At 34.3% G+C, this 26,301-nt stretch overlaps 1 protein-coding gene across 4 annotated transcripts in view; it reads right to left on the minus strand.

The window, feature by feature from the left end:
* The window catches only part of DPP10 (dipeptidyl peptidase like 10), a 611,591-nt gene that overhangs the window by 246,003 nt on the left and 339,287 nt on the right, over nt 1-26,301 (minus strand). For all 4 annotated transcript variants that reach the window (XM_054699639.1, XM_037523252.2, XM_054699638.1 and 1 more), the window contains exon 5: nt 22,846-22,920. In XM_054699639.1, coding sequence (XP_054555614.1) covers nt 22,846-22,920 — 75 coding nt within the window. The remainder of the gene's footprint in view (nt 1-22,845; nt 22,921-26,301) is intronic.

The raw sequence follows: 26,301 nt of genomic DNA on the forward strand, positions 1-26,301 counted from the left end.
TGTACTAATAAAATATTTTTTAATAATAAAAAATTTAATAAATGACTATTCAACATATATATATATATTGCATTGTTATATTTCAAACCAACAAAGATACTTTTGAAAACTACTTCTTTTAATCACTTGACTTGACTACTTCCTAAAGCAATGCTGCCTGACAAACATCTTCCACTTCTTTCTATATGCATGTCACCTGCCAGTATCCCTGCAGCCCAAAATAAGAGATGAAAAGTACAAAACCTACAAAGTGAATAGTTCAGCACCCTAATCTATCAAAAATATTGATTAGTGTAATAATAATTCTGTATATGTAAGATGACATAATGAAGTACTTTGAAACTGAATGAAGGTATAGAAGAAGGATGTGTAACAGATTTTGTCCATTGTCTACTCAACTATCTTCTCCTTCCCGTATTTTGGGCTAAGTGTATTCTAGGAAGTACCTTAATCACAGGAAATACAAACCATGCATTATCACAAGGGGATCAATTATGAATATTCTAAATGAACCAATATGATCTCATTCGTCTTCACCAGAGATTTGCTTTAATCAAATCACTTGTGCAATATAATGGAAATATTTTTTTTCAGTGTAAAAGAGGTGTGCACATACATAGTTCATATAGCCTTTTATCTTTTCATTACCTTCACCTCAACTTGGCATAGATATGAGATACTTGGTGTTATGGTAGCCATCTTACAAGATCATAAGCATGAAGAAAAGTTTGGGAGCATTTAAAATTGCCAGTCCTCCTATTGTAGAATCACAGAAAAAATGACATCAGTTACTTACTGATGAATCTCTCCTTACGCAAATCAATAACGTTATTTTAACCAAGGGTATTTGAATTTTCTTTTAGTTGTAGCTGATAACATTTCTGGTTTATTCAATTGTAATCTCCTGATCACTTGAGTAATTTGTTCTTAAAATTGATTAACTTGAAATTGATATTGCACATCTTATACTATTTATTTTGATCAAATTATTTTAGAGGCTTACATTATGATAACTATATGCTGCAATCTGAAAGTTCCATAAAAATTTGACAGGTAGTATAAATATGAGAAGTCCCTAAGAATAAGTAAATATTAAGAATGATGAATGCCAAGGTCAACTGAACAAGGAATGACCTCTCCTTGTTTGCCTGAGGAAATGCCATCTCAATATTGCTAGATCTTTTTCTAAGTACACAAGAAAAAATTGAAATATGGGTTTGTATGAAAAAAAAATTCCTAATTTTTCAATGTTAACAGCTCATTTTTTTAAAGATTTTTTTAATTTATGCATACAAGAATTGGGTGTAGGCCAGAGGTGTGAGTGGTGAGAGGATTCACCAGAGACAGAGTGGGGAGCAGAACAGGCAGAGCTACTGAAACACACTGCTGAGGGGAACAGCAAGTGAGACAAGAGAGAACTGCTGTGCCATGTGGGTCAGCTCCTTGGCCTGGGATCAAACTCACACAGCAGTGGCTTGCAATAGCTTGACCAGGCTGAGACTTTAACCCCTGTACCACCTGGGAGGCCCCCTAACAACTCATTTTTTAAAAATATTTTTTAGTTAATATTTGAACCAGCACCCTGAGGGTCAAACTAAACACATCTGTGTGTGGGCTGGCTTACTATTTGCAGTTCAATTCTTTAAAAAAAAAATAAAAACCAAGACAATGTCTTTTTTGACATCTCATCTTGGCCAAATGATGTAACATGCAGCTTTCTTTGATTGTTTCTCCTATTTCATGACAATTACATAAATAGATCTCAAATTATACCAGGCCATGAGAATTTCAATAGAAAGTCTCAACCAGCTGCAACCCCATATTTAGCTTTTTCACATTCCTTTAAATAAGCTTTAAAGTTAATTCTCATTTTGACTGAAAAGTTGGGAAAGAAAATAGGTCACTGCCTAAACAGATGGCTACAGGGAATTTCATGCAAAAAATAAAAAATAAAAACAAAATAACAAAAAATGAAGGTCCATTTCTGCATGAAAAAAGAAAATGAAGCAAGCATATCTGTGTTGGGAAGTATGTATTAGGGACTCTCTTCATCTGTTTCAGTAATACACAAGCTATGCACATTCCCGTGAGCAATGTTTTGAACACATTTTGTAAGTATCGTATATTTCATTATAGCTGTCATGTCTGAAAAATGTTTTAGAGATGCAATGACAATAATGATGTTGAAGAGATTGGTGTTATGAAAATGAAAACTTCTAACTGGGTCAAAGAAGCTAAGTCAGCTAACTTTAGCCATTGAACTGATATGCACACAATATAGGATGATGAGTTTCTTCATTTTTCATTCATATCTCACTATCTAATTCATTAGACTTCAGAACTATAAAAGGCCTCTGCAATTATGTATTATTATAAAAGTCATTACTGAATATAGGGGAGTTTTACTTCTGCCTCACTAGTGTGTGTTTTCTTCCTTTCATTTTCTTTATGTGTTTGGATTGTCCTTAGGAATTTTTTTCTCTTTTTTGTATGATTAAGATGATTTGTATGGGATCAGCTCACCCAAGCTGCATCGATGCACTTGATTTCTATGTACTTAACAGAGTACTCATATCCTGACATGGGAATGGGTGTTATGTAGGAAAGAGGACATTAAAAGTGAGGGAATAGTATTTATGAATATTGGGGTAAGAAGGAGAATGCCATACTCAAAAATGCATTCCATCTAATGTTCCTGGAACAATCCTAGTGGAGCACAAAGAATAGAGACATATAGTGGCAAGAGACAAAGCCAGTAATGTAGGAGTGATCCAGTGTTTGCAAATCTTTGCAGATCTTGAAAAATATTGTGAATTTATCTTAATATGTTATTGATTAATTTTAACCAAAGAATTGTTAAGCTCATACTTATAACTCTCCTTTAAAAATTATGATTTCTTTGTGCAGAATGTACTAGATAGGAGGTGGAATGTGTTGGCTGTAGGAGATCAATCAATATGCTACTGCAGCAACACAGGTGAAAGATGATATTCTGGCCACTGTGATTTTAAAGGATGGAATTAATAAACATGGCCAAGTGGCACACAAATATATTGACTCCCGCAAGTCAACATTCATAAAGTATCACAAGAATGGTAAATAATTTTGTAAGATCTCAGTGACAGAAAAGGTCATTTTTTGAGGAAGCGGAGAGAGACTGCATGGAAAACAAGAACTTTGGGCTAATTGCTGAAGGATGAAACAGTTTGATTTAAAAAAAAAAAGAGTTTTAAGTCAGGGAAACAATATCTATGAGAACAGTCATTAAGATAGGGAAGGACAGAATGTTGGACAGGGATAAGAAGATTAATTGCATATTTTTAGGACACAAAAGAGACACAATGCCAACTTAGAAAAACAATTCACAAAGTCAGTTCTGGTTCACTGGTTGACGCCACTCTATCTCTGGTGAATCTCTTGCCCTCCTGCTCCTCCGGCCTACACCCCAGTTCTTGTGTGCATAAATAAATAAATCTTTTAAATTTTTTAAAATGAATATACAGGCCTATGTAAATTTTTGTTACAGGACCCCCTTGGATCTAAACCTTTCTTGCTTAACCTTCCTGGTATTAAACAAACCATGCTGATAGGCCTGGCCAGCCAATCATCAGTGAGAAAAACAGACACTCCACCCTGCAAAAGATTTCCGTCCTTGGGCTAGGGCTCCAGAACCAGCTGAAACTTGATGGATGCACAGAAGCAGATGACCAAAGACTGACCTAGAAATGACATGTCTCAATACCCTGCTAGAGAAACACATGTCTGGGTGAAGACTCATGATGCTAATAAGAGATGTAATATATGAAGAGGCATGCAGTTCTTCTTGTGCATACCCCAGTAGAACTCCATCCAAAGCATGCTCCCTGCTACCACACCCTGATCATTAACTCCACAAAACCAGGACTATACCCCACCTCCCTTAGTGGGGTAGAGGATACTTCTCAGGATACTTCTCAGGATACTTCTTGTCCTTCTCCTGATGTGACTTATATAATACATAGTCCTGCTTGAATCCTCAACATTTGTAGGTGGTTAATTAGCAAAGTCAGACAAAACCCTTTGGAATCTGCAACATTTATATGGTTACAGATATGATTATGGTATTTATTGTCTACTACCTTTAGATGTCTAATTACTGACCTTCTCCCACCATCCAATATTAGATGGCAAGGAAATATCTCTTCTCAAGGCATTACTGATTGGGGAAATAAAGGGTCTTGAGATTGATATAACTAAACCTTTTTATACTAAATAAAACTCCTCGTGGCATCACTGCCTTCTGCACTGGGGTTTGAGGAGCACCCTCAGCATTTTGAATATGTCTCTCTATGCACTTTTAGGTCCTAATTGGTCTACTCCACTAACTCCCTTACATCTCTTCCTTGTATGTATGTTCAGCACATCAGTCAAAAGCATTTCCACTGGATTTCAGTTAACTGATGAATCATCAGTGGTTTTTATTTAATTCTTTGTTGAACGTGCCATAATCAATCTGTTAGAATTTCTTGGTTTTCAAGAGAGTATAATTCATAGGAAAACAATTTGCTTGAGAATCCCAGAAGATTTAAATATCTAAATTATGATTTTATAATCTTAATAAGCAGTCAGATTAGATGACTACAACCTCCTGCATATGCCCTCTCCCCCAAATTTTCTATTATAGTTTTCTAAATTCCAGGTATATTTGAGTTGCCTTATAATTTCATTCCTTCTAGATAACTGATATTTCTTGTAAGTTTCATTTTAGCTAATCAAGATTTTATTGTGCAAAAGTTAAAATTACATTTATTCAAGTACTATTTTCAAGTCTAATTGGGTTATTAATTAAAATGCATTTTGAACATTGACTTTATTCTAACAAGTATAAATGCTATTTCTACTTAATGCTATTTCTTACATGTAAAAATATATAAAATTTGTTTGCACCTCTAACTTTTGCCCTAATAAAGACATTCATAAAACCCTTCTAAGAAAAGGGTTTTACACTTTAGACTTATGAACTAAATTTATAAATGGCAAAAGAAATAAGGTTTTGTGTTTTCTTTTTACTATAAACTACAACTTTATCAGTGAAGCCTTAAATATTCCACTGTGCAAAGGGACCTTTTCAAAGATATTGAAGTTCTAATAAAAATTATTCCAGTGCAAAAACATCCTTTCAAAATTGCTTTATACATTATAGCCAGACAGTTTTTAAAATAGTTCTCCAATTATTTAACAAAATGAAAGATGAAGATTGACCTCACTGGGAATTTTATAGTAAGTTATCATTCTTGTCTTGCTTCGAGTTTTTCTGTAGGGCAACAGTAGGATGGAAGTGGATATGAGGTGACATTTGGTGTCAGGAATAAAGGGTTGTATGCAGAAGTAAAAATGAGTCAAGGAAAGAATATCAAATTATAAGTTTCTAAAAGTCCGGGGTCACAGCTTCTAAGGATTTTATATTCATTCCTTATCAGTCTCAGCAGATATTAGCTCTATTGGTAAGAGTCCAATAATGAATGTTTGAGTGAAACTGCTTTTGTGTATGTAATGCAGCTGCAACGCTGCACACAATACTGGAGGAGCTACAAAGCTCTGTTGTCCCAGAAGAGTCAGAGGAAAAAAGAAAAATCTGTCTTTCCCAACATTTGCATGCTGTTCACTACAATTCCCAATTTTGCCACATCTTCCAAAGGATCTAGATTTCTACTTCCTTGAGTCACACTCACAAATCCCTTTTCTATCTGCAGTTCAAGAAGTTGAATGCAGATAATGTGGCTAATCTTTGGGGAGATCAGATATCATGCATTCCATTTTGTCCTACCTCTACCCCTGTATTTTATCAGGTGTAGAATTATTTAATTTATCCTAAAAAGTGTGATAATTCTCTAGATTACCAGTGTTAATACACAAAATACATGAGTAAGAATATTGCAGAAAAAAGGTAATAGTAGATTTAACATGGACTACCCAAACAATATGAAGGGAAAGAAATATGTCTGTCTCATCACAAGGGAACCATGGATTCATTATAAATATTGGTTTATCCACATTGAGGACATGACAAATACACAGCAGAGTGGTCTACATACCTAAGGGGAAAATACATAGGAAAAACACATATTCACAAAATAGATGTATTTAATATTTGATTAGAACAGAACATGATAATATATTTACTGATTTCAATTTTAATCAAGGAAAGAGTCATCCATCTTACTATAAACAACCAGTGAGGTAAGACTTGGCTGTTTTACTTTTTTTTTTTTTTTAAAGATTTATTTATTTATTTATACAAGCACTGGGTACAGTCAGAAGCATGGGAAGGTGAGAGAATTCACTAGAGCCAGAGCAGCGAGAAGAGCAGGCAGAAGGCCCTAAGTACACTGCTGAGGGGAGCAGCGGGCGGCAGGAGAGGTCTGCGCGCCTTGTGGGACCCTCCTCTGGTGGCCGGGGAGCAGTCGGGTATCGAACCGGCGCTGCAGAGGCTGCGGGCAGCTTCGCAACCCAGCGCTTAACCGCTGCGCCACAGGGGAGGCCCTGGCTGTTTTACTTTTGATACAATTTTTGGTGATCAGTTGGGAAGGGAAGAATTGGAATGCATTCATTCCCATGTCATTGTCTTTCAGAAGTTGAACATATATATAAAAAAAAACAAAAATATGTTACCAAGCCCAATGCAGATGACCTTAGATCCAAGAGGAGCATTCCTAAATTTAGAGCTGGTCAAAGCTCATTCTTGCTGCCTTTTCCATTCTCAAGTAGAAAGAGTACTAACAGGGTCAAGAGTGGATTGAGACATTCTAGCATCAAGAATGAAAACATAAAGGACAAAGGGGAAAAGACATTTACTTCCCAGCCCTGGGTCAAAGGGTGGAAATCAGACCCTGTAGTTTCCTTTGATCTTGCCAAGTTCACTAAGACTAGTGGCACCATGCAGGGACAAATAACTGGAATAACCAATCAGTATCTTTTGACTGATGGAAATATCTCATATACTCTTTGAAGACTGTAAGGGAGGATTCAGGGACTCATGATTTTATTTCATCTCAACTAACTACAGAAATTGAAAATAATTAGCAAGCAGATGGATTCAGCATCCTCAGAATCACTTCCACACTTCATCTTCTGACATCGCTGCGATATCAAGGATCTCACTGCTGTGAACACAAGCTGGGAGTTTCCATGACTGATTCCATAAGTGCCTTAAAGGCATCTCCCCACTTTCTTTTTTAACCCTAAAAAGCCTCCACTCAGTATTCAAGATAGAGTTTTGATGGTCATTTCTAGGAATTTTGAGCTTTCTCTAACTCTTGAAGGCTTGCCCTTGTCATGTACTATAATTCTATTCATACATATTTCACACACTAAAGTATAAGCTCTTCAGGTGAAGGGCATGGATTATGTGTAATTATTATTATTCCTAGTTCCTAGCACATTTCCTGGGATTTAATATTTGAAAATGAATGAGCAGATGTGTGAAAAATGGTATGTAATTAGTATTTGAAAGGGATTAAGATAAGTCTGTCTCTTTCTGATTTTTTGGAAGGGAATACACATTCTCCCTTTGCTATTGACATGGGATAATTTAAAGAACAATGTGGTTAAAAAAAGTTCTTCACTTGAGAATGTGGAGACCCAGTCTCTCGGTTAAATTCTACCACTGCCTAGCTTTATATCATTTGACTTATTTGGGCCTCAATTTCCTCAACAATAAATCAGGGTGCTTGAGAGTCCCTCTAACATAAAAGTGCTGCCATTTCTTGGTAACACTCTGAGAGCACCTTCCTTCATCTGGAAGATAGAAAACAACTTAGACAACAGCAAAGACAAAACTTTCAGTGGATAAACAGTCAGTCTATTTATCAGACAAAAAATACGAGACAAAATAAGGCAAAAGGAAATATTCCTAGACTATAACCACCACATTTCTCTCACTCAAGTCACTTGTGACAGCAGGACAGACACATTTTGCACCTCTTTCTGGGTGGTATTCCACATCTGGGGCAGTCTGTAATCGAGTGGCATGTGCTATGTTGCCCTTCAGGACAGAAAATGAAATTGAACTGGTCTAGAATTAATTGCCTAATTCTGCTTTGATCCTTAAAATCAGCCACATCTAAATTGAGTCCAACTTAAAGTCTCTAACTGGAACATTAGTCTTGATGGGAAGAAAGGGCTGAATATGTAGTTTTAGTCTATACAGTTCAACTCTGTGCTTGAAGGAATTCTGGACTAGTGAAAAGTAACCCCCAAAGCAGGGTTATCCACCTGACTATGATGTCTAGTATTTCCTGTGACTTTTATGAGGCTGCACTCTCACACATTTTTTAAGTTATGAATGTTTAGAAATTAATATGAAGTAAATGGGAAAGAATTCTTAGCATGAAAGAAATTACAGAAGGAGAAATTGTTTATCTTCTGCCATATGGTTCATGGACACCTATGCATATGAAAAGTAGCCCGAGAGATTTAAATATAAAACAAAAAATTAAATGTATGGACGACGCACACCTATAGCTTCAGTAAGCTGAGTACATTGAAATTTCCTAAGGATTATTTAATATTCTGTAAGTACCATAAAAATTCTTATTATTATTTTAATGGTGCAATGTGATATATAACACATATATATAATATATATAAAAGTGAGCTAAAAGCACATTGTATTTCTCAGTTTTCATTATCTTACACTTTCAGAAAGAAAATAAGCAAGGTATTGTTTTTTTCAGTTTTTGTTCCCATCTCCATTACCTATACAGTGTGTGTGGGAGAATGCTTTGAATTGTTGGAGATAATAATTTTTCCTCTTTGAAGTTACAATTGTTAAATAAAAAATCTATTTAATATTAATATGACTTGCACAGCTGGCATTAAAATCAACACAATGCTTACCTTCACCACTTGATTCTTACGAGTTAGGTTTCATCTCCTAATTTATTGTTACAAGTAGAAGGAATAGAAATCAGATGTTGATGCTCATTGAAAGTATTGTCTAGAAGTGTTAAAAGCAGCGGTCATATACTAACAAAACTGCAAGTAGTACCTAGTATTCTTTGATATAAGAGAAATCTATCATTTTCCCAAATAGTGAGACTGAGTGCCTACTGCTTTCCGCTGCAATCCAGGCAATTTAGGGAAAATAAGTGTAAAAAAAAAATCTTAGTGTCTTACATTCCATAATAGAGATATAACTTATAAATAAGGGGTAAGTTTCTAGTCACATGGTACAACATGTAAGAGATCAAATTTTCAGTGAGAAATTAGTATTTATTTGAAATTGATAAGCCTAAATGTTTACAATTGTATTTTCACAGGAAAGTTCATTTATGTCATCATGTTTGCCAATAAAATTATGACTGCCAGCTCTCCCTAGCACCAATTCAAGTCAGAGATCTCATCAATATAACCCACTTTGACTTACTGACCATTGCTCATTGTTTTGATAGCTGTCCAAGGGACTGGATACCCTTCAGTCTTTGACAAGGTGAAAAGTTCAAGATTTGACTAAGGTCACATAATTTCCAAACTGGGATTTTCTGGCACACTCAGTGTTTGCCGTCTGTCATGACCTTAAAGAATTATAGACATTATATGGCTAAGACTAAACTCTCTTATCCCAGTCTTTCAGGAGTCTGCTGCCTTGAGGACTTTACCCTGATACAACTTCTGAGTCATAAGAGATGACACCTTATTCTTCCAGTAAATACTTAAGGTTTTTGTATACCCCAAGTAAAGCTAACAGGGATCCCTGGGCCTACTGAAATGCAATAGAATATGTACTTGTTCAACCTCATGGAAAAATTATAAAAGATTAGATGAAATCAACACAAACAATTCATAAATTGAATACAAAGCTCACATAATCCCTTTTAAAGATAAATTCTAGTCAAGATATTTTGTTACTGTAAACTACTCATTTTTACTAGACTGTAGAGGAAAATTATTTCATTATGCCCATCTTTCAGAAGTAATTTCATTAGAAATTATTGAGTCACATTTGTTATGTAATCACTGTAATTACATAGTCACACCAGTTACAGAACTTATCATGTTAAACATGTTGTCATTTACCTTTTTTTTTTTATCTTTATTTTTAGTAAACAAGCTCCATATGGGCAATGAATTCTCACTTTTGTTCAGTGTGGTATCCATGGCATATATGCAATGCTGGGCACACAGTGAGCACTCTAGGAATACTTATTGAAAGAATTTATGATTAATGAATATAACATTTTCCATTAAAATCATTTCAACACTGTGATTAATATTATGACCTTTAATTTTGATCCCAGCTCTGCTATTATCTAGCAGGTCTTCATCAAATCACTTGAACTTTTTATTCAATTTTCTCATGCAAAAAAAAATAATAATGCTTAAAAGGTCAAATTAAAAGAATACAAACATAGTAATACAGAACTCATGTGAATGTTATCTGATATAAACTTCTTGGAAATGAATATGGCAATATACTTCAATAACCTTCAAAAAATAACAGTCATTGGGAATGACTCTGATGAATGATAGATACAGTTTTAGGGCATTAATAATTATCACCGATTTATTTATAATAGTAGGCAAATTTGAAATAACCTAAATGTCCAATATCTGGGAAATAGTCTATATGATTTTGGGGTATGATGCAATAATTTCTCTGAAAATAAAAACCTCTTTTTAGTTTTGAATGAAAAATTCAGACCTGATTCAAATAACTCAGTCATTATAGATTTTCATTCTTTACTAATCTCATTACTAATAAAAAATATCCATTGCTTAGATAAATTTCCCTTTCACATTACCTTTTGCAACATGTCTTTATATTGTGTTACACCAATAATTCACAAACAATTTTGTCGATTACAAGGGGGAGTATCATGGCATTATTGAATTTGCAAATATAGGCAAAGTAAGTTATTAGTAAGTTATCCTTGACTTAGAATATAATTATGTTGTTATACAAGATAGGTATACATATTAAGTAAAAAGGAAAATTATTCTAAGAGAAACAAGCCAGAATGAGTCATTTATGAAACCATAAATACCGGATGGTTTCACTTATATGTGGAATCTAGAGAAATTAAACAAAAGATCAGACCAAGACAAATTATAAGACTGAAGACTGGCTCTGGAGAGGAGACCGTAGATCTAAGACACTCAGGTGGAGAGAGAGTTAGTAGAGAACAGCAGGCAGGAGAACACAGTGGAGGATGTGGACTGTGGGCACTTTAATGGTGGGAAAACTACGGTGACCGCACCTAAGGGGAGAGATTCTATACTTTGAAAAAATAGACAAAGATGTTTTTAAAAGTCAATAAATTAAAAAATTACAAAATAAATAAATAAATGTAATAAATTAATCAATAAATGTAAAATTTGCTCCTCAATTCCATGTATAGGGAATATATGACAAAGCAATACCTCTACATTAAAATTTATTGATGTTTTGTATTTGACTATCATAGGAAGAAACATGTTTCTATTCAGATTGAAAAAAACTGACAAAAATCACTGCCAATCAGATATCATGCACAAATTTGAGTGGAAAAATATAGATGCAACAATTAATACAAGGATGAAAGTTATATGGAAGCACATCTATTTTTTATTTCTTTTAGAAATATCAAATTTTACATGGTTACTACTGGGTTTTCATCAGCTTTGTAAGGTATTTCTTATTCTGAGACAAGGTCCTTTAAAGGATAAGAAGAAGGGAAAGTGTATTTCCCACTAAGTCAGGAAGCTTTTTCCCTCCTCCCACTCCAGTCATTCAGTTATTCAAGAAGCAAACCAATGACAATAATGTGTATTTACATGGTAGCTTGTGCGGGGGTTATCACATTGATTAAGCTCCAGTTAGAGCCTTAAATGATGTCAAGGGTACAGGGGAGATACAATTGTGAAAAATTACATTAAAAATAATTATGTATGAAAAAGTAAAATTAAGTATAATCATGAATACTTTATTATGTTCCAGGTATAACATATCCATCATATTAAATTGCTCATCTAAACAAAAACTTTGCTTTTAAAAAAATGAACATCAAATTTTTGACAATAAACCGTGGTCATTTTCTGGCTGAGGTCTTTTAAAATTGTGTTGGCTTCATTACTCTAATTATATTCTCTACTCCATTTATTCAGAAACATTAAGGTCCTTTTCATTTGGCTAATTAAGAGGCCTTACATATCACCCAATTTCTTTGAGTGGGTTAAATTACTAACATACAAACCTTAACTGTTTTCCTTTTTTAAATAAGCAACATAAAAGCAATTAAAAGTTAATTAGTGTAAACTGCAATTAGGAATCACACACAATATTATTGTCTTTTGTTATAATCAGAAAACACTATTGGATTTCTATGAGTGCATATTCTTTTTCTTTATCTTTGAAGTTTTATATTTCTATAAGTGAAACAGAGCAAGACCCAGGGGGATGACCTGGCTGGTATGTCCTCAACCAGCATGCTTATATAGATATGCAGGACTCCACCCAAAAGAAGACACAATGTGAAACAACAGTAACAGAATTAACTTAAAACAGGGGGTAAGGAAAAGAGGTGGGGAGAGAGAAAATATTCACAGGCTGGTCTGTGGCCAGATTCCATCTGTCTGACCCCAGAAAGTATCCACTGAGCAAAGAACAAGGTCTAAGACAAAGCTTTATGCTGCAAACTGACAGATTACCCCTTCTCACCAATGGTGTATGTGCCAGAAGTCCTGAAGCTTAATTACTAAAAATCCCAGTGGTTGTAACTACCAAAATTTCAGCCATTTAACTGACAAAAACCTCAACTTTGTCCTTTTTTTCAACAGTTCTCCCCTGCTCAGGGGGCGAGTTTGGAAAATTTTAGCTTCTCCCATGAAGATGGTTGGCTATGAACACCACTGCTAATTCAGAGGTTGCTCCTTTCTGTTCCTTGTAGGGTAGGAATTATTATTGTTATTATATTCTGAAAAGTTATTCTATATGATACTTTTCAAAACAGATATGACTCAATAAAGCAAACTCTACTATAATCAATTGAAATGTGCAGTCAGAAAAATCTGGGATTGTATTATCTGCAAGATTTCAAATTTGACATATTAGCAGAGAGTCTCATGTTTTTCTTCCTGTGTTTATGCTATGAAAACCTCAGTTTTATGCTAAAAATACATCTAAACACTAATCTTTGTGACAATCTTCTACTGCTCAGGATATTTATATTCTTTCAAAGTCTTCTCTTTCCACAGCTACATATCTAGTCCTTTATTTTAGTTTCTAAATATTTGAGAATTATTGTCTTCTATACAATTTCCAGGTGGGTAATCTAAGATGTTTTCCAATTGCCCTTGGAACACTAGACTATTTACTGCTGTGTTCTAGAGCAGCACCAAACAACACAAATATAAGGCCAGTAATATATATATATATATATATATATTTGATTTATTATAGCCATATTAATAAAAATAAAAAGGTGAAATCCATTTGCTGTCTCCTAAAACTTATGTTTTCTTCTTTACCTCCTTCGTTCCTCCTCCCTCCCACCTTCCCTTCCCTTTTTAATAATCTCCTAGAATTCTTCTGCTTTAACTAAGAAAAAAAATATCACAGATTAACATTAACAAATTTTTCATGCCTTACAGTCTCTCTTTAGTAAGGAGGAGGTTAACTAGGAAAGCAGGTTAGCAGATGTAGTAACAACAGATCATAAAAAGGGCATTCTATGGGCAGTGGAAGACAGGATGCCCTCAGAGTCAACTACAAGTCACATAATCATTTTCTTAGACCGCAATTTCCCTGAGTTTATTGTTAATACAATTATTCGAAATATTAGTACACCCCAAGTGTATGATGTTTAATAGCTGAGATAATCCCATGACCAGATCATGCACTCCCAAAGACTTCTTAAATATGTCTCTCTAATTGTGAAGCAGTGAAGTATTAAGGCCCAAAATTTAATTAGATAATTCGCTAGAGTTACTTTTTCAGTCAGCAGGGCATGCAGGATTCATTTTACAGTGATTACTTCTTAGTTAAAATAGATATCTATCATAAAAAAGGCTTGTCTACAGAGCTGCAGACTAGTTGGAACATAAACTGGGATGAATACATCCAACTCCAGAGAATAATGAAGCTCTTCCTATGAAGAGCATCAAGTTAGGAATACAGACTTTAACATAGTTACTAAAGTACATGTATAATTGATTGAGTCATTCCATTAGACATGATTTAAGTGATTCATTCACATTTTATGTTTCTATTCACAAAGAACTTATTCTCATGAAGATTTATGTCCCATCACACTTAAAAGACATTTCTAATTATGCTGGAACAACAGTATATTTAATTGAAGTTTCTGACTGTAAACATAAGACAAGAAGTTGACAGTATTAAATAAGTAGCTAATTTAGCTATTCATCAGTCTATTCAATGTGTAGTTTTAATCCAAACAGCAAGAATACTTCCAATGAGAATTAAAGATTGATTAAAAAAATTTCCATTTACTTATTTGTCTTTAAAATGTATATATAAAACACTACAGATTTTCAAGGATAGCTCAATACAATTGTTATACAATTCAAATGAACCAGTAATTCAAACATTGGAATAATATATAAAATAAACATACATGTTTAAACTATGACTCAACATTACTCAAATTAACAGAGAAAATGGATTTGGCTGATATGGAAAATCTCAAAGTACGAGATGACAGTTATTAACCACAAATAATTTGATAATCAAGATTTCATAATATCTAGATTTCAACATATTTTGCAGTAATTTTTCTTATTTAAAATTATTTTCAATTTTATGTCATCAAATTGCATACCATAATTATTTAGTTGGGTATTTCTGAGGACATTTCTAGTTGGGTATTTCTAAGAAGTAAATATACAAATAAAACGTGTAACTACTAGTAAATAAATAATAATAAATAAATATAAATAATAAATGCTATCTGAGTTCTGCAAATAATTTTCAATTGTCTTACAATTGCTCAATTGAAATTAGCATTCAGTTGATATAATTTCAAATGAATGGGGAAATAATTCTTTCAAAGTACAGAATAAACCTGTAGAGTTATATAATGGTTTTTGCAATTCCTTAAAATTGTGATCAAAGAACCAGAGGCTTTGGAGAAAGATGAAAATGATTACTTCCTCTGCATCTGTGAGTGGGACCTTAAGTAAGCTCATTAGCATCTCTAATTCTCCTACCTCTATAAAATGCATCAATGACCAAGGTACAAGGACTTAGGGTACTTTTAATTATGAATATATGAATATATGTATGTATACGCACACACACACACATACATATATTCATACATACACAGAACAAAAACTAACAAAACTAATCACAGCTGTTAGAAGCTTAAACAGTAGTCTCTGCTGTGGTAGCTAGTGACTGGAAAGGAGCACATAAATAAATATATATATATATCTCCTTGCTACAAGGATATGTTAAGTTTGTAAAATTTCATCTGTATGTATGCATGGATACTTCAAAAAATAATCAGCATAGTTTGCATATAAAGCCTAGTATTTTACTCCAAATTCCATGTACTCCTCAGTAAGTCATATAAAATAATAATATGATAGTTTAAGCATAGACCTTGAAGCTTAAATGAGGTCAGACCAGAGCCCAAGATCAGAAAGAAAGTCAGTTATTTAGTATCCAAATCATTTGAAATACTAAAATATAATAGATCATCTTTCTAAAATGATATTATCTGTAACTCATTGTCATGTACATGGTTAAGTTCCAGATGCTTAGATATTTTCTCAGACAGAGTTCTTTGATTTTAAGGAATCAGCTCCTCTAAACAAGTGACTCTCAATATTGACTGTGCATCAGAATCACTTAGAAGGCTTGTTAAACCACAGATTGCTGAGCTTTAGCCCCAGAGTCTCTTATTCACTGGGTCTGGGAAGGATTCCAGGGCTGCATTTCAGGATATGCCTAGGTGTTCCTGATGCTGCTATTCTGGGACCATACATTGAGAACAACTGTTCCAGAAAACAACAAGCAAACAAACAAATAAAACAAGAAAACAACCTTTCTATTTTAAATCATATTAGGCAAGATTGAGAATCTCCTTTTTTTTTGCATTTTCATCAAGAAAATAAGAATAACCCCATCTAATATAAGGTGAAACTGTAAGGAATAAGGGTGGATAAGTAAAGATTTTGACACAAAGTAGCTGAGGTATGATAGATATTTTAATTTTTATTTCTAGTTTTTCCTTTTATGAGGATTGTGGTGGAGGTTATTGGTACTTTGTTGATGTAAAATATGTACCAACATATATATTAAGAGGTATGAACTTGCATTCTGAAAACATACACAGTGTTATAAAACAATGTTACATCAAAAAATGTTAATAAAATAGGTGCAAAAGACTGGTTCACTGAAATTCTGTGGTGTTCAACCTTGGATGCATATTACAATCTCCTGGGGAGGTTTTAAACCTTTATTGTCTGGGCTCTATCCCTGAACAATTAAATCAGAATTTCTGTAGGGTGGTACCTAAACTTTAATAATTTTTTAAACTCTCCATATGATTCTGATTACAGCCAAGATTGAGAATGTCTGCTATAGTTCAACAAATGTTGATTGTTCATCATGAACCATTCACTGTAGAAAGTTTAGGGGCCTTAAAATCAAGGAAGCAAAGTCTTGACTTTAAGTGTCTTAGCTGTAAGTCAAGGGATAGACTCATAAGTGAATAAATCAAATATAATGACAAATTATTAAGAAATAAGTATAGAACAAATGCCATAAAAGTATAAAAAGTCCCAGAAACCTTCATCTGGAAATTAAGGGGTAAGTTTGCTAGAGATTCCAGCTCATTAATTCCTACATTAATTTAAAATATCCTTTTGAGCAACACTGTGAGGCACTGCGTTAGATACAATAACAGCTGTGATAAATTCTACTAACAGGAGGTATTCCATGAAACATGGGATAGGGGAATTTGGTCCAGTCAGAGAAGTCTGGAACAGTTTTGAGATTGGAGGCAAATGTGACTGAGTTGGTCTCTAAATATTAAGTAAAAGTTACTGAAATAAAGGAAAGTATATGGGCAGGAGTTTTGTTGCAGGTGGAAGAGCAGTAAAAGCTTCATGATAGGAAGGGAGATGGTATTTGAGGTACTGTAGGAATTCCACAAGTTCTGAAAGCAAAGGGGCATTTGGAGAAGTGAGATTAGAATGACAGAAGCACCTCACAGGCTATATGTAGACATTTCATTCTTATCACCAGAAAAATTTAAACACAGATTGACAATAGGCTTTCTTCTGGAAAAAAAAAAAATCCATTTACTGTGAATTTGGGAAGTGATTAAAAGGGACAAGAAGAATTGAAGGAAAATCTGACAGGGGCCACTGCAGTATCTCAAACAAGAGATGATGTAAACACATTACCCCACTCGGTCTAGGACCATCCATTCATCCTTATTCTATCCTTCCTGTAAGGATGAACAAGGGAGAACACATGAAGAAAACTACCTCTGCAGGGTAATCAGTATTCATAACGATGGTCATCAGGCAAGGAATAAAGCATATAGTGGTTGTCTTTCTTTGTCCTGCTAATAAGATGATAAGACCATTACTAGAAATTATTACACCACTTTAGAAATATTTCTCTCAAATATAGTTACATGCTAAAAAACAGTTGGATGAATTTAACAATTTGGATATACGACATGGGACATGTCTTGTTTTCATCTGTTTTCCTGCTACCATGTAACTTTAATATCTTATTTAAAAAAAAATGGAGGGACCTATTAGGAGGATCTGATTCCCTGAAACTTTAGTATATCAAAGTTATCACCTGGAGGTTTCTAAGTTTGCTTTGTTCTAGAGTGAGTTTCCTTATAAACAGGATCACAACTGAGATGGCAAGGACTGCCATTGTGAAAAGTAGAAATGCCATAAAAAGACAAAATTAAAAACATTCCCATCTACTTTAGCCAAGCGGCCAGGTTTAATTCCTATACTCACTAATTAACTAATAAATTAATTTTAATATGTATTTAATATATCATCTTTCATTTCTGCACAATGTATGATTTCCCATAAAATTCCTGCCACCAATTCACCCGTGCACCATCATCATAGTCCCTGTGCTCTTCCCACACCTGTCCTGATCGTCCTCCCTCCTCCTACCCTACAGAATGTCTTTGGTCTATAACTGCCTGTTGATTTTGATTTTTACTTTGTTATAGTTGTTTTTTTTTCCTGATTCCTTATTTGGTTCCTCTACATTCCTACTATAAGTGAAACCATCCAATATTTTTCTTTTCCTTTCCGGCTTATTTCATTGAGCATAATCCCTTCCATCTTCATCCATGTTGCTGCAAATGGCATGAGTTTATCTTTTTTGACTGCTGATTTATATTCCACTACTCCTTTTATAATGAGGCAAAGAGAATACAGAATAAGGAAGAAAATGACAAGGCTACTCAGCAATCCCCCAGCAGTAAACAATTTTCTTAAACAGTTATTTTATACCTCCTTAGAAGAAGACATCCTTCATTTCAATTTCAAATGATCTTTTCTTCATTTTTCCCTTATCTATTAGTTTTCTCTTTCAGTAAGTACAGTTATTATTTCAGAGCATGGGCTTCCCTGGTGGTGCAAGGGGGTTAGCACAGCACTATGAAGCTGTCCGCAACCTCTGCAGCACGAGTTCGATCCCCATCCAGTAAAGGGAGCTAACCACATGGCACAGAACACCTCTCCTGTCTTGCCCACTGCACCCCTCAGCAGTGTACTTCAGTCTATCTGCCTGTTCTGTTCCCCACTCTGTCTCTGGTGAATCCTCTCACCTCCCGCACCTTTGACCTGTCCCCCGGTTCTTGTATGCGTAAATAAATAAATCTTAAAAAAATAAAGAAAAAAACAATCGTTCAGAAGAAATATCTATTTCTTTTAAAAAAAGTTTTCAGAGTCTTTGACACATTGTGAGAATCTTACACGGAAAAGAAAAAAAATTCTATCTTGATCTATCTATAGATTACCATCACAACAAGCATAAAACATCCTCAAATGAGCTAGGATTCATATTATACCCCTAAATCCCCCAATTTATGAAAATCAGTAACCTGACTAAAAAAATAAAGTAACTTTTCACTTTGTTGAAATTAAACATTTGATGCTACAGAGCACAAATATTGTAATTTACATGGTGAAAATAGTTTTCATATGATCAAATTAGAATAGTAATAATTTTCAAGAGAAAATCTTCACAAAATACTAAAAAAGGTATAGCATGGGTGAGTACACATCAAATCAAAGTCCATGGGCCTCCCTGGGGGCTTTGGGGGTTAAGACGCAGCACTATGAAGGTTTATTGCTATATGGATAAAGGTTTAGTGATCTGAACAGAAGATCACACCAACCACAACATTCTCTTGAGTCAAAGCCTAGTATAGAGGAAGATACTAATTTTATTCAATTCTCTGAAGGCTGAGAAAAGAAGCCACAGAAGAAATAATTGAAATCAGCAGGTTTGTTTGTGATGTTTAAGGAAAGAAGAATAAAAACATAAAAGTTCAAGTTGAAGCAGCAAGTGTTGAATCTGAATCAAGTTTCCCAGAAGATCTTGCTAAGATAACAGATGAAGGCAGCTACACTAAAAAAGAGTTTCAATGTAGATAAACAGTCTTATAGTAGACTTATATTAGGAAAGATGCCATTTGTTTAAGTGAAAAGACAATACTTGCCTTTAAAGTCAGGACAAGCTGACTTTTATGTCAGGGGCAAATGAAGCTGGTGATTTTAAAGTAAATGCTTATTCAAAAATAAAATAATTCTATGATCCTAGGTCCAAATATCCTAGGACCTTTAATGATTATGCTCAATTAACTCTTCCTGTGCCCTATAAGTGGAAGGGAAAATAAAAAACAACTGGATGATAGCATATCTGTGTACATGATTTGCTGCATATTTTAAGCCCACCTACTGCTCAAAACAATACTGCTTCCAAACTGAGTACGCTCATTGACAATGTATCTGGTCTTTCATAAGCTCTGATGGGAATGTGCAAGGAGAAGAATATTATTTTCCTGTCTGCTAATATAACATCCATTCTTCAGCCCATAAATCAAAGAATCATTTCAACTCTCAAGTCTTATTATTTAAGAAATACATTTTTAAGACTATAGCTGCCAAAAGTAGTGATTCCTCTGATGGATCTGGTTAAAGGAAATTGAAAAATTTCTGGAAAAATGCCACCATTCTAGGGGCCTCCCTGGTGATGCAAGGGGTTAAGACACAACCTATGGAGCTATCCACAGCCACTGCAGCACGAGTTCGATCCCAGCCAGGAAGATACCTACATGGCGCAGCAAACCTCTCCTGTCTCACCCGCTGCTCCCCTCAGCAGTGTACTTCAGTCAATCTGCCTGTTCTGTTTCCTGCTCTGTCTCTGGTGAATCCTCTCACCCCCTGCACCTCTGGCTTGTACCTCTGTTCTTGTATGCATAAATAAATAAATCTTTTTAAGGAATACCACCATTCTAGATGCCTTTAAGATTCTTATGATTCAAAGGAGGTCAAAATGTCACCACTAACATTCCAATTGAAGTTATTAAACATTCACTGATGACTCTAAGTGGTTCAAGACTTCAATGGAGGAGGAAGATGTAGCAATAGAAAAACAACTAGAATTAGAAGTGGTGCCTGAAAATGTGACTGAATTGTTGCAATTTCATGATAAAACCTAACAGATCAGGAGTTACTTGCTATGTATAAAAAAAGAAAGTGATTTGAGAGGATAGATTCCAATTTTGAAATAAGTTCTATTGTGGAAAAAATGCTATTAAACATCATGGCAAGCTGCAAAGTAGTCTTTTGTAAAACAGAGTCAATTTAAAATATTTTCATAGCCATCCCAGCTTCAGTCAGTAGCAACCATCCAACAAGGAAAAGGATATTATTCTCTGAAGGCTTAGATGATATATTTTTTTAGCACAATGTATTTCTAAATTCAGTTATGGCCAATGTTTTTTAGACACAATGTTACTGTACACAATAGTTTACAATATAATGCAAAGGCAACTTTTACAGATACTGGGGAACCAAAACATCAGTGACTTTAAAGGTATTAAAGTCACAATATCCCTGAGATGTTACAGTATACATTGTGATTTTGATGCATAGTTGAAGAAGTTTTTCCCTAGTCCAAAATCCCAAAGATTTTCTGCTATTTGTTTCTAGAAGTTTCATAGATTCATTTTACATTTAATCCATAGTTCATTTTGTGTTTTGCAATGTGACTGCAATGCATTTTTGTTTGTTTTTTTGTTTTACCAATGAATGTCCAATTGCTCTAGTGACATTTGTTGAAAGTTCCCATTGATACTATTTTTTTGAGAGTACTGATAGCCACTTTTATTTTTTAAATTTTTAAAAAATTATTAATATGTTTTATATCATTGTCATTTTTAAACGTTTGCTTTTCCCTCCCCTCAAGTGTAGTCCCCATAGAATTATTTACCCATCAATGTTTTTATGTCTTTCTCAAAAATAAGTTAGGCATACTTGTGTGGATGTACTTATAGAACCTGTATTCTGTTTCATGTCTGCACCTCTGCCAGTTCCACAGAGATATTCCACAGAGATTATTGTGGTTACAAAAATATGATTGCATTAATGATATGTCAGTTGTTATTAATTTAAAATTCTGTGGATAAGTAATACCATTTTGAAATCTTTTTGGGAATTAACCTCATGACTTTCCCACTTTCAGAATTTTCTACAACCACAAGGCTTATACTCAAATACCAACAAAGAATCCATTGACCATAACCTGAATCAATTCTTTCCCAATGCTGTAATGCTTTGTATATATATATATATATATATATATATATATATATATATATTAGAATCACAAGTGATTTCCGAAATCAATTAACAGAGATAATACAGAGCAGAAAGAAAGGTCAAGGTTTGTAATAGGAAAAGATGAATTTGCTTACAATCACCCTGGAATATTCAGTGTAATTAATTAGTCAAAATAAAAATATATAAGCTCATCCAAAATCTTAGAACATGTATATTTCAAAAGACTAAAGCCATCAAATAGATGGTTCTATGAACTGTGAAATTTCATGAGTTCAAAGGCTTTCAATGCATTATATGAGACTTCCTGACTTAAGTCTATAAATTTTTATTGTCCATCTTAAAGCACATAAAACTTTCTTGAATGATTCCCAATCACTTATTCACTACAAAAACTTATCTGCTGAATTGCCTTTTCAACATTTATTTTGCTTTTTAACAGTGCAAATTATATGTAAGTATAGAACACTCAACCATGCAGAGCACTCTTATTGTGCCTAAATATGACATAGAATAATGAAACACTAATTTCAATTAGACATTTTATTCTTTTCAGAATTAACCTCATGTTTTGCCACACTTTAAAAATTTTCTACAACCACAGGGCTTATTCTCAAATACCACCAAAGAATCCATTGACCATAACCTGAATTAATCCTTTCCAATCATTTTTCAAGTTATACAATGTCACCCAGAGCATATTTTTTGGAAACTCCCTAATCTACACATACATAAAACATTCAATTACACAATAAGGATACCCTGGAAATGTCAGAAACCTCTACTCATTGCATTTGCTAAACCCTGCCCTATTGAGGAATTTGGGTCAACACAGAATGGCAGATGGTCCCTGGTAGCAAAGAAAGGCATGCTTCCAAACTCTCCTGTGTAGTATTGGTCATCAGTGTTCTCTTAAACTATCGGACTAGCCATATTTTTACTAGGTGAGTAGATGATCAAATGAAACTAGGAAATGCCATCAAAATACATCACAAAGAATAGTTTTCAAAAAGATCACTCCTTTACCTGTTTGACGTCATATGCCAGAAGAACGTATTTTAAATCTGGTGAAACTGAATGTCTTGATGCTTTGAAAGTTACCTAGAAATAAAAGAAACAATTATCTTTATAAAAATTTTAAAAACAGGTATTAATTTGGACATATAAATATCAAAGATCTCAATTTGCAACATAATACTGTGAAGCAAGATTTCTAATTTATATTAAAATATGCATATATATAAGTATGTATGATTATAATGACAAATATTAAAATTTAAAGATGTTATAACAGACATTATATTAAGAAAAATGTCTGCCAGAAAGCCAGGGGGCAAACCTAGAAAGGCTCATCATCATTTATCATCAGGGAAATGTAAACCAAAGCCACAAGGAGACAGGACCCTCACAGCTGTGAGAATGGCACACATCAAAATGACCAACAGAAAGGCGTGTTGATGAGGATATGTTGAAAGAGGAAGCACTACACACTTTTGGTGGGAATGTAGACTGGTTAAGTCCTTAAGGAAAGCGCCAAGCTTGGGAGTTTTCTCAAAACATTAAAAATAGATCTACCATATGATATTGCAACTCCACTCCCAGGTATTTACCTGAAGAACATAAAAACCTTAAGTCAAAGGGAAATACACACCCCTATTTTCATTGCAGCAAGATGTACAATAGACAAGTTATAGAAACAACCTGAGTGCCCAAGGACAGATGAGTGAATTAAGATGTGAGAACATGTGCTATATAAGCACAATACTATTCAGCTATAAAAAAAAAAAAAAAAAAAGAATGCTTGCCATTTGCAACAGCCTGATGGAACTGGAGGTGATAATCCTAAGTAAAATAAATCAGAAGAGGAATGACAAATGATGAGTAGATTTATTCATATATAGAATATGGAGAAACAAAACAGAGTGCCAGATAAAACCAAACCAAAAGTGAACCCTAGAAATGTGACTGAAAATTGAGAATACCTCAGGCAGTGGGTGGTGAAGATCTAAGGGGTAAGGAACCCTCTAGACTTTGCTGATGCCTGTGGGTGCCTATGTTTTGTGTATGATGTGGTAATAAGCCTCTAAAGTGGTATGAACTTGAACATCTGAAATCACATATGGTATTATAAACCAATGTTACCTCAATTAAAAAGAAAATGTAAGTCATAGTACCATTGATAAAACATGTATATCTGCCAGCGTATAGTTTCTGCCTGTCACCACTGAAAGACTAGGCTTGTTTTTTCATTATGAGAGATAAAACACCAAAAATTCATTGAATTAAATTTTTTACAGTATAGGATTTTTCTACTCAGGTGCAGTCCCCTTAGTTTTCCCACCATCAAAGTGCCCATAATACTTCATCACTTAACACTGCACTACCTCCCCCCTCCTCCTCCCTTCCTGTTTGTTTCAGATCTACAGTTTGCTGCCAAGGGCCAGAATTGCAGTTTGTCTTTGTCTGATGCTTTGTTTAGTTTCTCCAGATTCCACATATAAGTGAAACTATGTGGTATTTATCTTTTTCTTCTGAATTCTTAATTAACAACATTGCTTTTATATTTTCTTGATAGGTTAATCAAAAGGAAAAGAAACATGTTTTGTGGTGACATGATTTCCTATCATTATACTTTTTTTTGTTTTCTTACAGGCTGTGTATTTATATTTAAAGGACACATATTAAAGACAAAATATCTTCAATGGAAATTCCTAGTGTGAAACAGACTGAAATACAAACATATAATTGATAAGTACATAATATAGACATATATACAGATACAGATACGTGCATACATGCACACACACAAAGAAAGTACACTGTACCCAGTAGATTTTGACCCTATAACTTTATCTTTGAATAGACCTCATGGTGGAAAGAAATGAAAATCAAATGAAGGAGAACTACATTAGAGTGGGAAATGATTATATTTCAGAGATTGTATTTAATTTTATATTTAAAGACAAGGTGAGCAAATCAAGTTGATGTACCAAAGCTTATAAAATACAAACAAAATATAAGGTCTATGTGAATTTCAAGCAAACTAGTTAGTATATCTTATGTCAAGGCAGTTTCCACAAGAGGAAACTTGTGGTAGTTTCTGTTTCTGTTCAGTGAAGAACAGAAAAGGGTGAAGTCAAATTTTCTTAGTTAGAAACCCCAAACACAATTAAAAGGAAAAGATAAAAAACACAGACTAATCAATATTTGGCAAAATACATTTGCTTGTTCCCCCTTGGGTACTGGCACAGAGCTTTTAAAATTCTGGAATTTTCCCAAGAACATTTTGTTATTAATAACTAGTACTTTGGGGGCCTCCCTGGTGGCGCAAGGCATTAAGATACAACCTATGAAGCTGTCCGCAGTTTGATCTCCGGCCAGGGAGCTACCAACACGGTGCAGCAGACCTCTGCAGACTTGCCCACTGCTCTCCTCAACAGTGTATTTCAGTCGATCTGCCTGTTCTGTTCCCCACTCTCTCTCTGGTGAATCCTCTCACCCACCCACACCTCTGGCCTACCCCCCAGTTCTTGTATGCATAAATAAATGAATCTTTAAAAAAAATAACTAGTACTTTTGCTCACAAAGATGTGAATGAGAAGACTCAGGGGTGGGGACTAGGGGTGAGGGACCAGAAAACTTCTGATTGGGGACCTGCCACCAGAGGAATCATCCACCTGATACCCAAAGAGAAAATTAGAACTTCCAACCTTACCTGGAGGTCAGAATGGGTGGAAGGGATAAAGATAGAGTTTAATTGACCAATGATTCAATCAAAAGTATGCAAGTAAGTATCTTCATTCTTTTTCTTTTTTTCTAGATAAAAATCTTTGACTCATGAGCTTTAAAGGAGCTCTCTTGTCAGTAAACATATTTATGTACCAAAAGGGTAGCATACCACAATTTTTCAGAGACAAAGGCTATGCTAGGAACCTTCTGAATGTCTTCTCTTTAGCCCTTCTCCTGGCTTTTCATTTCTGGCCTTTATGATAAACCAATAATCATAAATGTAGCTCTTTCTATGTCATACTAGTAAATTATCACACTTGAAGGGGGACCATGGGAACCGTAAAATTTTTAGTCATGTTGAACAGAAATGCAAGTTGCAGGGAACTCAGGAATTAGCACTGAAGTGGGGAAATCATTGAGTCCTTAAACCCGTAGGCTTTGTGTTAAATCTGGGTAGTGTCAGAATTTAATTGAAATGCAGATTACCTAGTTGACAGCAGATAACTATTAGGATAGCACAGTTTGTAAATTTTCACTTAGATTATCCAAGATAATATTATGATCTGGGATAGCATGCTTACATGGTAATGTTAAAATTGACAGCTTTTTTCCAGCATCCATCTATCTATACAATTCATGTGCAGGAACACTTTAGAAGGTCAGAATAATCATTGTCAGAAATCCATCTCAAAAATCCAGGTTTTCAATATTTAAAAAAAATCAGTAATAATGAAAATGATAGCAAGAAACAAC

Source organism: Talpa occidentalis, unplaced genomic scaffold (assembly GCF_014898055.3).
Source record: "Talpa occidentalis isolate TD23 unplaced genomic scaffold, MPIMG_talOcc4v2.1 talOcc4.3, whole genome shotgun sequence".
Lineage (NCBI taxonomy): Eukaryota > Metazoa > Chordata > Mammalia > Eulipotyphla > Talpidae > Talpa > Talpa occidentalis.